This window comes from Carcharodon carcharias, chromosome 12, assembly GCF_017639515.1.
Source record: "Carcharodon carcharias isolate sCarCar2 chromosome 12, sCarCar2.pri, whole genome shotgun sequence".
Lineage (NCBI taxonomy): Eukaryota > Metazoa > Chordata > Chondrichthyes > Lamniformes > Lamnidae > Carcharodon > Carcharodon carcharias.
The window spans coordinates 142,177,972-142,191,063 of NC_054478.1; the positions used below are offsets into that span (position 1 = coordinate 142,177,972).

General features: G+C 42.7%; 1 protein-coding gene across 9 annotated transcripts in view; it reads left to right on the plus strand.

Moving 5' to 3' along the window:
- nbeal1 (neurobeachin-like 1) overlaps positions 1 to 13,092 on the plus strand; it is a 309,051-nt gene that overhangs the window by 244,431 nt on the left and 51,528 nt on the right. For all 9 annotated transcript variants that reach the window (XM_041200542.1, XM_041200544.1, XM_041200543.1 and 6 more), the window contains 4 exons: positions 2,303 to 2,461; positions 8,370 to 8,529; positions 10,023 to 10,111; positions 12,009 to 12,659. In XM_041200542.1, the coding sequence (XP_041056476.1) occupies positions 2,303 to 2,461; positions 8,370 to 8,529; positions 10,023 to 10,111; positions 12,009 to 12,659 (1,059 nt within the window). The remainder of the gene's footprint in view (positions 1 to 2,302; positions 2,462 to 8,369; positions 8,530 to 10,022; positions 10,112 to 12,008; positions 12,660 to 13,092) is intronic.

The window sequence follows — 13,092 nt, forward strand, 5'->3', positions numbered from 1 at the left end:
TGGATTTCCAGCATCCGCAGTTTTTTGTTTTTATCCGTACCCTCCAACCTGCTGGACTGCTTATCTTCTGTCACAGAGCCAGGGGGCAGCATTAAATGTAGGCTGAGCCGCTGAGACCCCTATGTTGCTTAGTTTGGGGAAGATCTACCGAATTAACTGCCAATCAGGTAATTAACTGGGCCGCAGCAGGCCTTACACAGGATCGAGAACTTTGGGAATGGAAATCCCGCCACCTGAGAGCTGCTGGCCAATCAGAGGCCAGGGAAGCCGTGGCTGCTGTCGATAAAATATCCATCCGAGGCCCAGGATTACTGATGGACCCAGGCCACAGGCGAGTAATGGAGGTGAACGATGGCAGGAGGGGAGTCGTGGGGCGGGGGAACGCAGGGAAGGGCAGGTCAATGGCTCCCTTGGCAGGTGCATCCTTCCTGCCAAATGCTGGGTCCCATGATCAGGTTCTGGGTAGCTTTGAACAAGGGAACCCCCCCCCCCCCCCCCCCCCCCCCCACAACTGCTGACCCCCAAACCCCAAGAGACCACAAACAACCATGACAGGATTTTTTTTCAAATTCCCCACATGGCATGTGCCCCTGCCTGCTACTCACTGGCTTAACATCAGCAGCAGTGGAATGAGTCCCTTATGTCAGGATTAAATGCCCACTTAAGGACCTCAATTGGCAGCAGGTGGGTAAGGCCACCCATGAGCCTTCCTACCACGGACTTAGTCGGGAGAGATGTGGGAAGGCAGCAGGGTCCCCACCTGCCACCCTCCGGCCTGTTTAAATCCTGCCCCCTCCCTTCCCTCGCCTTTCACCACCAAAGCCATTTTGGGGAAGGCCATAAATTCCACCCAGCGTTTCCTGTCCACTTTAACATCATCTAATGGAAAGAAGAGAAGAATAAGGACTTCCGTTTCTATATCGCTTTTCATGACCATTGGACGTCGCAAAAGTTCTTCACAGCCATTGAAATATTTTTGAAGTGTAGTCACTATTGTAATGTAGGAAATGCAGCTGCCAATTTGCACACATCAAGATCCCACAATCAGCAATGTGATAATGACCAGATAATCTGTTTTTATGATGTTGATTGAAGGTTAAACATTGGTCAGAACAGCAAGGATACTCCCCTGCTCCTCTTCAAAATAGAGCCAGCCGAGCCAACAAATGTTTATTGTCTCATCCGAAAGATGGTGTCTCTGACAGTGCAACATTCCCATTTTAACATTTTTACTCACTCAAACCCAATTCGTTTGCATAGAATTAAAATCAGGCTCATCATGTGATCCTTGGCTCATTAGTCTCTCTGCTTCAGAAGGTTGTGGGTTTTAACCTCACCCCAGAAACTTATGCATGTAAAGTCACCTGAAAGTTTGGTCCTGAAGGAATGCTACAATGTCAGAGGTGCCGTCTTTCAGATGAGAAGTTGAGTCAAGGCACCTTCTGCCTGGGCTTAAATGATCCCATGAAGCTATTTCAATGACAGGGTGAGGAATTGCCCTGCTGCCTAGCTCTCAATCAATACTTAAAAATGGATGATCTATTTAATTATCACTTTCCTCTTTATGGGAACTTGCTTTGTGGAAATTGGCTGTCATGTTTCCTACATTACAACAGTGACTTCACTTCAAAAGAATTTTATTGGCTGTAGAGCACTTGGAGACATCCTGAGGTCATGAAAGGCAGCATATAAATGCAGTCTTCCTTGAAGAGACCAAAAAGTATTTTATATTAAAATGATAGTGTATGTAACACTCGTGTATGATATTCATATTTCAGGTACAGTGTCTCAAATCCGGCTGTCCAAAAACCAGAGTTGACTGGAAACTGGGCACTTTTATAATGTTCCATGCATCAATTTTAATTGAGTAAAACTTAAAATAAAATAACTTACCTGGACAATGAGGCTGGGCACTGCATTGACGCGATGTGGCTCCAGATCAGATATTGGCTTTACCACTTCGCATGCCGCTCTACCCTGCACTTCAAGCGACCCTTGACCCTACCCGACCCAGCTTGACCTGAAGTGCCCAGCCCAAAATCCAGCAATATCCGAAATCCAGCACAGCCTTGGTCCTGAGGTTGCCAGATTTGAGGTACAGGACCTGTAACATTGAAGTATAAAATAGCCAGTGCAAACATCATTCAGTGATAAGATTTGATACTGGAAAGCAGTGAAGGAACTTGAAAAATGTGGAAAGAATTTTTGTGTGTTCCTGCAATGACATGATTGCTCATTGCTGCTACATGATGAATTAGGTTATGGCTTTGAATCTGATTCTTTGTGTGTTTGTGCATTATAGCTCTCCGGGATCCTGGAGATTCTGCTGAATCTTCTTCAGACGAGTTCAGCTCGGGACCAGCTGTACCTGCTGCTCTTTGAACCAGGGCATGCCGACATTCTCTATGCACTGCTGCTGACCAACAAGTATTCTGACATGCTGCGCGAGCTCGTTTTCAAGGTACTCTGCATTCTTAATAAACCAGTTGAGAGTCGGCCCTTATTTGATGAACACCTTGTGTGTTTGAGGATTTGTTGACCATATTTTGCAACGGGATTTGGAAAAGGCTTGCATTTCAATATCGGGATTTTTAAAGTGTAGAATATCGCACAAGTTTTACAGAAAAAAAATCATAATCACCGAGATGAAGGTTAAGTAAAATAGTTATGAGTGGCAATTGAAATTATTTCCCTAGAGATAATTAGCAATTCACTAACCTGTCTCTGTAATCAATAGATACTTCATTTCCATTGTATTTGGAAGACCCTGATCCTGATCACTCAGGAACTGTGTTCCTCTCCACATATGCTGCCAAACCTGCTGAGTTTTTCCAGCTATTTTTGTTTTTGACTCAGGAAGGCTTGTTTGATTATAGGTACTCTCAACTGGTATTTTGGAAGCTAAAAAAGGGAGAGGGGCTCATGGAGGTGGACAGTTTTATTCCCAGACTCAGCAGGTGTGTGTGCAGACGGAGTAGTTGGAAGTCACTTGGTGAAAGCCAAAGTGAGTTAACTAACATTAAACTTGATGGAATTGAAAGCAAATTATTGACCTTGGTTGGGTGGTCAAAGACAAAGCAGGGATAATAGGTATGTAACTGAATAGGAAGGAAGTGACTATTGATGTCTCACAAAAATCTTGTGCCGGAGTTTCAACCAATTGCTATAGTTGCTAATGACTTGGAATACATAATGGAGAGCCAAATATCGAAGTTTTCTAATCCCACAAACGTTAGTGACAGTATGTAGCATAGACAGGAGCAGAAAATTACAGAGGCATTGGTGGATTAGATGAGTTAGGGAAACTGTGGCAGATGGATTTCAATGCAAGTAACGCAAGTAAGTGAGAAATCATCCATTTTGGACCAAAAGAACTGTTGTGACCCCAACCGATGTTACTACTGGACAAGTCAGATCCCAGGATGGAACCCAGCTTGATCGATCTTAACTTATATTTTTTTGTTCAGAAACATGGAGGGCAGCTACTGAACAGAGTCACAGAGTCTGTTGATGTACTTTTAACAAAAGAATAAAGCATTTACTAAACAAAGTAAAGATGAACTATATTACATTACTGCTTCATCCACAACTATGTATTTACAGATATGTGCAGATTCCTAAGGATAACACAAGTTACAAAAGTTATTTTATACTCAATTCACAGTAAGTACACAGTCCATGTAAACCAGTAGGCGACCTGTGGTCAGGCATACCACGCTCTGAAACCAAGTGACAGATGCCACTCCAAACAGATGCGATGGATCTCTCAACTCCCCCCCAGACATTTGTTACACTGTGACGTGTCATCCCTACACTGCCTTCGACCACCCAACCAAGGGCACTGAGTTCTGTCTTTCATGCGAGGATTTCCAATCTCCACTCTCAAAGAACTCATTTTGGAATCTTCCCCCAAACGACGCTTTCTCTTGGATGCCTTCCACAAGGGTACACCTTAAGGGTTTCAATCTCTCCTTCCGATGTTCCTTTCCCCAGTTCACCATGTGCGTTCAAGCTTTGCCTTCCATGCAGTTTCTCTCAGATCCTCAGCTGTGCCAACAGGACACCACTGCTTCACTTGCCCATTGTAAGGAGTAACCAACCTTTGGCTGTCTCGTCAGATCTTCTGGCTTCTCGCAAGCCCACTTGGCCTTGATTCTGCTTCCTGCAGCTTTCTGTCTTTAATTTGGAACCTTTCCCTCTGCTTCTTGCTTTCACTCCCACTGAACAGGATCTGTCCAGATTCCCTGTCCCTGTTCCTTGACATAGCTGTCATCTCGGATCTCTTGCTGTCCCCACTCCCTGGTTTTGGGACTTTCTGCTTTTCTTTTGGGACCTACCCCCTGCAGCTCCCTTCTTGCCTGCTCCGGCTGTTTCTGTGGAACGGCCCTACAAACTAACTCAAACTGCTTTTCTGATTCTCTCTGCCTCTGTGGGCAGCCTGTTGCTAACAACAACACAGTGTTCCCTATACTTTGTCTTAGCTTCCCTAAACCACTTCAAGGGTCGTAAAGCCTCATTAAAATCCAGGTATACAAACAAACCCAGACTTGCAGACTCCACTCTAAAAATGAAATCCAAAATCCAGGCCTCATCTTTCTAACAACTATATAAATTTAAGTTAAACTTAAAGCTATTGCTTATCCCTAACACACACAAATACAAATGTAACTTAATTAAACTATCTCTAGTTCCTAACAAAAGGAAAGATCCAAGTATTCTTTAAATAGTGATAAACTAAAAACAATGGCGGTCCAAAGAGATTTTATGGGTCTTTGTAGAACCTTTAAAACTAGGCGATGCAGTTTAAACATAAGGAGTCTCCCATTTAAGACTGAGATGAGGAAAAATTTCTTCCCTCAGAGGATCATTAGCCTGTGAAATTCTCTCCAGAGAGCAGCGGAGGCTGGGTCATTGAATATATTCAAGGTTGGGTTAGACAGATTTTTGATAGACAAGGGAGTCATGGGTTATTGGGGGGCAGACAGGAATGTGGAGTTGAGGCCACAATCAGATCAGCCATGATCTTATAGAAGGCAGACTGAAGGGGCTGAATGGCCTACTCCTCATTCTTGCATTCTTGTGCGTCTTTGTGTATGCACACAGATCAGTAAAACGTACTAATCATGTACAAAAATAATTTTAAAAGCTAATTTAACAGAGCACCGGAATATAAAGGAGGGAAAGTTTTGTGTTATGGCACAGCTGATGGTAAATGCTGAGTTGTTAAAATCAAAAATCAAAACTTGAAACAGCTGCCACAATTTGTTTTGCAATTTGTATAAATTTCGAGGTGTTTGCATTGAATTGAGTAGTAATGAGACCACCAAGTCTTATAGGTATTTACAAAGCTAGATTAAACATTTATTAATAAGAAAAAAGTATTTTTAAGTACATGCAAATGTCTACAAATTACTACTAAATAACTTCTAAATCTCCTACTTGATCTGATTCCCAGTTATATTTTTGTTAAGGCAACAGTAAGACACACAGATTTTAAATGACCCACACAATACCCTGAACCAGTCGAATTCAAAGTGAGTTTTCTTAACTTCAGTTCTGTGAAGACAGCCGCTTGAGGCGTAGGTGCTGAAGGCTTTCCACATTTGTTAGATCTTAACAATGTCAATCCCTACACACAGCCTTCACTCCTTTATACATGTTTTCCCCTTTAAATGCAAATTCCCATTGTTTCACTGTGCCTTTGGGCTTTACCTTTCTGATAATAAAAACCTCTCATAGCACTAAGTTTTACCAGTAATCTTTGGGAAAAATAAACACACTGTTTCTGAACTTCACCTGGCACATTTCACCCCTCCTTTGAAAACAATCTAATCTGGTTTATTTAAAATTGCAAATGTTCTTTTACACCTTACATTCCAAACTTCCCCCATGTTTATATCAAAGCCTTCAGACTAGCTGCCTTTAATCCAATTAAGTCTCTCACACACACCACAGACACATACAGACGCAGATACCTCTATTTTACAATAATTTCCAATAACATTATGCGAATTATTACATCTTCATGACATTTGAGCCACCTATACTATGCCCTGGTTAGACTACATCTGGAATACTGTGTACAATTTTGGGCATCACTTCTAAGCAAGGATATATTGACCTTGGAAAGAGAGATTTACCAGAATGTTACCAGGACTCTGAGGGTTAAATTTTGAGGTGAGATTATGTAAAGATAGGCTTGTATTCCCTGGAATATAGAAGGTTATGGGGTGATTGATATTTTTAAAATTTTGAAAAGAATTGATAAGATAGTGAGACAGAAATTTTTTCCGCTGATGGGGTGCGGGCAGTCTTGGACAAAGGGACAAAATCTTAAAATCAGAGCCAGGCCATTCGAGAGCAAAGTTAGGAGACACTCCTTCATGCAATGGGTGATGTAAGTGTCCCATTTGCTCCCGCAGCAGCAATTGATGCTAGCTCAATTAATAATTTTAATTCTGAGATGAATAGATTTTTCCAGCCTACAGTATAAGAAGATAATGGGTCCAAGGCGGATTGTGATACAGATTCGTTATGATCTCATTGAGTAGCTTGAGTGGTTAAATGGTCTACTCCTGTTCCTATGTTCCTGTGATCTTCTGACCAGAGAAGTACAACACTTTCATTATTTGGAGGGCTGGCTTGTGATGCAGGGTGAAGCTAACAGCGCAGGTTCAATTCCCATACAGGCTGAGGTCATCCAGGAAAGCCCCGCTTTCTCAACCTCACCCCTCGCCTGAGGCGTAATGACCCTCAGGTTAAACTCACCACCAGCCGTGTCCCTCTAATGAGAGAGCAGCCTATGGCCCTCTAGGACTATGAAGACTTTCATTTCATTTTTATTTTGTATCATTGCGTAAATACAAATTGTACTGATTGGACTTGATTCAATCATAGTCCTTGCTCTGGTGTTTATGAAATAAAACAGCTTAACAATTCATATCTTCCCACGTTTTAACAAGTGCCTTCTCAGTTTTCAAAAGGATTTGAAAGGCACAGATTGAGATATGTGTAAAAGACAGAACATTCAGTTCATTAGGGGATTTTATTTTTACCGTAAATGCTGGTATATAAGTCAACCTTTTGAAGCCTCAAAAAATCCCTCCAAAGTCGGAGGTCTACTTATCCGCCGAGTATAAAAGTGAGCTGCTGGTGTGGGTGGTCTCCATTTTGAAATGACATTGGCACCCGATGCAAAGAGAAGATGCGTCATAAACTCCCGGGCATCCTAGCAACACAGCCCATATCACCTGCTTGATCCCATGTGCTTAGCTATAAGGTATCAGTAAGTAAAACTTGTGTCTGTGGGGTGAACAATTGGAGCTGACTAATAATGCGAGTATAACGTGTCATGCTGAATGTGGGGGGTCGACTTATATGGCAAGTATATACAAAAACACGATTTTTAGTTTAGGGCTGAAAACATGGGCTTGTTTTACTCGCAGGGTCTACTTATATGCAACAGTCAATGGTATATCCATATTACTCTATCGTATAGATCAATATTGGCATTAAGGCCACAGTCCTAAATGTTTGGCACTCTGACCATTTAGTGGACCGACCAGTACCGCTGTAACAGGGAATGTCTAAGCCTTATATTTGGTTGTCATCTTTAACCATTGAGTCAGAGATCATGGGTTCAAGTCACCCACCAGAGACTTGAGCACAAAATCTATGCTGGCACTGCAGTGCAGTACTGACATTTACAATTGATCCCCAGCCTCAGTAGCTTTTTGGAGGGAGAGAGTTCCAGATCTCCAATTCCCTTTTTGTGAAGAAGTGCTTCCTGACTTCACCCCTGAATGCCCTAGCCCTACTTTTAAGGTTCTGTCCCCTTGTTCTGGAATCGCTCACAAGAGGAAATAGCTTCTTTCTATATGCCCTGTCAGTGTCTCCCTGTCTTTGAACCATAGCCGATCAGTTTCTGTTGGTGATCATTGTCCAGTGGGCAGTGCTGCAGGATGTACACACTTGGATGTCTTGAGGATTGAACTGAGCTCTGACGTTTCTCCTGCTGAGGCTGACTGCCTGGACTCGCACACAAAGAATGCCACCCTCGCAGCATGGCAATCGATGCCTGCCCAGGCCTGTGGAAATGTATCTACACATTAGTGGCTGTGTTATGCAGAGGGGTACAAGTGGGAAGAAGATGTTAGGCAAAAGCTCATTTACAACCTCTTGTCTCCTCGTGCCATTGTCTGTTTAAGGCAGACACACAATGTTTCCAGGAATAAAAACAATTCCCTTTTCAGTTGGAAACCCTTTGTCAGAGGGGTTTGATTGAAGACTTTCTGTCTTAATGTTACAAATGGTTTGATGTTTCAGTTCTGAATGTAGATTTAATATGTCTACTTTCTATCCCTCGATAGATATTTGAGAGGATGTTAAAGTGCGATAAGGTTTATGAACGGAGCAAGCAGCGCATCAAACTGAGGGATGTGGGCTATTCAGGACTCATCATGCTGCTGAACGATGTCACCATTACTGTGTCCCTGGTCAAGAACTTCTTGCAGCAAATCCTACAAGCAGGTAAATGGAGAGTTTGTTGTATCATTAAAGGCTTGAATTGCACGGAGCAGATAATTAATTGTCACTGGAATGAGCTTTTGCTCATTCTGGAATGAAAGCCAGTAAGTTGTTGGGGACACTAGAAACTTAGCAATATGACTTTCTGGTGACACATTAGATTGAGGTGCTGGATTCAAACATCCAGCATAAAACTGCTGCTTTTGGAACGAACACCCAACGGTGCAACAACGAGGTTAGTTATGCAAAATTTGGGAAAAATAGCCAGCTTCTTGTTTTCCTATCCTCAAAGTGTAGTCAGATGGTGGAATATACTGCTCTCCGGTGCTGCCACCTATCATTCCCCAACCAGCAGGGTAGGAGCACATGTCCCCTAGCCTCAGTCAGTGCTGCTCTTGAATTAACTGCTTAGAACCAATGTGTGGGATGCCTTGTTCATGGGTGCTGAATACATGTCCTACTGCTATGTTCTTATACATATACATGAACGTACATGCGAACATATGAAGTAGGAGCAGGAGCAGGCCATTCGTACCCTCGAGCCTGCTCCGCCATTCAATAAGATCACGGCTGTTCCGATTGTGGCCTCAACGCCACATTCCGCCTACCCCCGATAACCTTAGATTCTTGGCTAACAAGGGAGTCAATCAACCTCTGCCTTAAAAATATTCAATGTCCCAGCCTCCACTGCTGTATGGGGAAGAGTGTTCCAAAGATTCATGACCCTCTGAGAGAAAAAATTCTTCTCACCTCCGTCTTGAATGGGAGGCCCCTTATTTTTAAACCATGTCCCCTAGTTCTAGACTCCGCCACAAGGGGAAAGATCCTTTCAGCATCCACCCTGTCAAGTCCCTTCAGGATCTTTTATGTTTCAATAAGAGCACCTCTCATTCTTCTAAACTCCAATGGATACAGGCCCAGCTCGAGCCTACCTTTCTTCATGAGGTAACCACACCACACCCCCCACCCCTCACCAATCCCAGGAATCAGTCCTTATGTCCTAGAGTTTTTGTATGTCACTAGTATGAACTTGATCAAGTTTGCAGGTCTCTTTTCCTCCTTTTTTGGTTATGTGCTAGTTCTGACTGGGAGGACAGACAGCGTACCTGACTCCAGGCTTCTGCCTTTGTTACGTAGCTGTTACAAGGGGAGTGAATCAGATCTTGAATCATTGGGCATTTTCACCTTACCTTCTGACAAGTATGTCCTCTTCTGAAGTTAATTCTCTATTCAGAGTATCTGTGAATTTCCTAATGTGGTGGAGGCAGGTTCAATCGAGGTATTCAAGGGGGAATTTGGATCATTATCTGAAATTGATGACTATGCAGGATTTTGTGGGGGGCAGGTGGGAGAATGGCACTAAGTGCATTGCTTATTCAGAGAGCTGGTGCAGACACGACAGGTCGAATTGTCTCCTGTGCTGTAACAATTCTGTGGATGCACCAAATGAAATGCAGTACAATACACTGCTTTTTCTCTTGTTCCATTTGTTTCAGACTCTGTGGTGAATTATAAGGATCTAATGGCTGTGGTTCACCTAGTGCATAAAGCAGGGATCAACGTGAGGCTTGCTGTTTGCCGAAAGGTCAGTCTTCCAGTTCTGTTAATGACCTCACACTTCCTTTGAGGTAAATGAAAGAAACCATCTACATCATAGAAAGGCGAGAAAAGTGACAGGGATTCATTCATTTTCGCACAGCAGCAGGAGAGTATCAATTTAGTCATGACCTTTTTAAGCTGAAACTATCCCCATGACTATTACATTTCTCATTCCTGAATTATGCATACTGTGAAACTATGCTTGAGACTTGGTGTAGTGTTAGCAAACTGTACGCAAAGGCAATTGACCAGGCTGTGAGAGCCAGGTAAATGACTTAACCTACATATGTCTAAGGGAGAAACCAGAGTAAACCAGTGAGTCAGATGAATCGGAAACTGAAGTTAAAGTGCTGAAGAAAGAGAACTTGACAAACTTCGATAATGAAGAAGAGAGAGAAAGAAACTGGAAGCTTTTAACTTGTTAACCCACAGAGGCCTTAGGGGAGGAAAAGAAAAGGGAGAAGCAGGGGCGAGAGACCTGCCCACGGGACTTAAAGCAGTAAGGAAGAGAGCTGTGACCGTGATCGAATGCTCCAGGCACTCTGCACTGAAAAGCTTTTTCTGTTGCTGCTTTTGAAGCACCATTGCCAATAATGGCTGCTGTGACCATAGGAAGAGGATGAAGATAGAGTAAAGATGAGAATTTTTATTCTGTTACTGCTCGCTGCCTGGGGAAGGTGTGAAGATTGTATGTGTGTGTGAGATTTTATTTGAATAGAATACACCAGGTGACATGTCTATATAAAAAAGCAGAAGAATATTGTACTGTCCAGTTTTTAGCTGTAAGGGGGTCCTCTGATGTACCTGAAATTGCAAAGATTGATTTCAGTCAAATTGCTATTTAGCCCTGCAGACCAAAGTGCAAAATCCTGTGCCAAGCATCTTGCACATGTAAGTTATTTTCTGTCCCTACCTCGGGTATACCTGTCATAATTCGACCTCCATTCAACCTAGCAGCAAGAACGAATAGATTCTGACCTTTTCTCCTGTGGTTTATTGAGAAAAGGCAACAATCTTCTCTTTAATCTGATCCTGAGACCCTAGCTGGCATGTTGAAAGTCATGCTAGCAGCAATGTTGGTGTCCTTCCCTGAGCAGATGGGGACAATCTCCACACCATAAAAACATAAGAAATAGGAGCAGGAGTAGACCACCTGCCCCATCAAGCCTGTTCCATCATTCAATACAATCATGGCTGATCACAGACTTCAACTCCATTTTCCCGCCCATTCATCATTTCTCTTAATCCCCTGAGAGACCAAATACCTGTCTATCCCAGCCTTAAATGTATTCAATGATGTATTCCTCAACCCTCTGGGGTAGCAAATTACAAGGATTCACAACCCTTTGAGTGAAGTAATTTCTCCTCATCTCAGTCCTAAATGATAAATAATCCTGAGACTGTGCCTCCGTGTTTTAGATTCCCCGACCAACGGAAACAATCTCTCAGCGTCCACCCCATCAAGCACACTCAGAATCTTGTAGGTTTCAATGAGACCGCCTCTCATTCTTCTTAGTTCCGGAGAATACAGGCCCAATTTACTCAGCCTCTCACCATTGGACAACCTTCTCACCCCAGAGAGCAATCTAGCTGTACTGCCTTCCTTGCAAGTATATCCTTTCTTAAATCACTGTCATCCTTGGATCTCACGTGCTAAATATCAGCTCCCACTGAGTGTTCAGGTCACAGAAGTTCTTGTCCAGCTGTTCCTGCTTTGGTTATAATTAATAACTTTGGTTAACTATAGCTTCAAGTACCATTCAGACATTGATGTGTAAGCAGTTAGAAAAATAACAACAATTTCAGAATACTGATATACTGCATTTCCAAAAATATCTTTTTTTATTAGTGATATATCTTTCTTTCTCCCCGAATTGTTTTAGATTTATCGGCACTTGCAGTCCCAGCAGGATGCAGCCCAGCAGATAGCAAAGCAGACCAGTTGGCAAGAAACATTTGTGAGGTTATTTCTGAAGGAAAATACTGAGAGCAAGGACAATGTTGGGGTGGACAGTTTGAACAACAACACTTTGAATTTTAGTAAACAAATTGATCCCCAGCTTGAGATGAGAACCGGTGCAGAACGGTTAAGAAGCACTAATGAAGAAACCAGGGGCATTAAGCCATTGGAGGGCGATACAGTGGACAATGTATCCTTGAATAAATTATTTGAGAACAGAAGTTTTGACGGATTGGTCGAAAGATTCACCGACTCGAGCCACTCTTCTGAGATGCTTTTAGATGACAGGGCCTCAAATGAAAGCGCCCTCACAGAAAGCTTGGTGGAAAATCAGACCCAGTCAGAGGACTGGCCTCCAAAGGGGAGGAGTCTAACACTGGACTTGTCGAGCACAGCCTCTTATGAAATGGGTGACATTGAAAGCCAAACACCAGGTAGCATTGCCAGCACCCCATCTCCATTGGAGGTGCCCAAACACTTCCCTGGTGTGCAGTTTGATAAGGAACCTAGCAGCATGGATGAGTCAAGTTACGTGGATGATACCTCAGTCTATGAAGTCTCTGGAAGCGGAGAGGTAATTTGTTAAATGATTTTTGTGCCATTTTGGTTGGAATTTTTTAAAGCAGATATAATTAATGTTAACAGGGCAAAATGGAACAAAAAAAAACAGATTTATGAAATGAAACTAGTGATGCCTATGTTACAGGATATTGGTCTCTGATTTGGAGATTTAACCTCTATTTCAACTGATCTTCATACTGAGAGCTTTACTCAAAGGGGAATTAAGCCAAACATGGTCAGGCCATCACTGCTGAAGCACTAGGTATTAATCAAGACAGACATCTGGCCCAATTGCAGCAACTCCCAAGTATACACTTAATAATGTAAAGAAAATGTGTTTGATTGGAATCACAATTATTATTAGGTTGGGCTTGTGAAATAGTTTATTCAAATACAGCACTAAGTTCATTTTCATACTGCTATATTCTGGCGTACAGCAGGAGTCT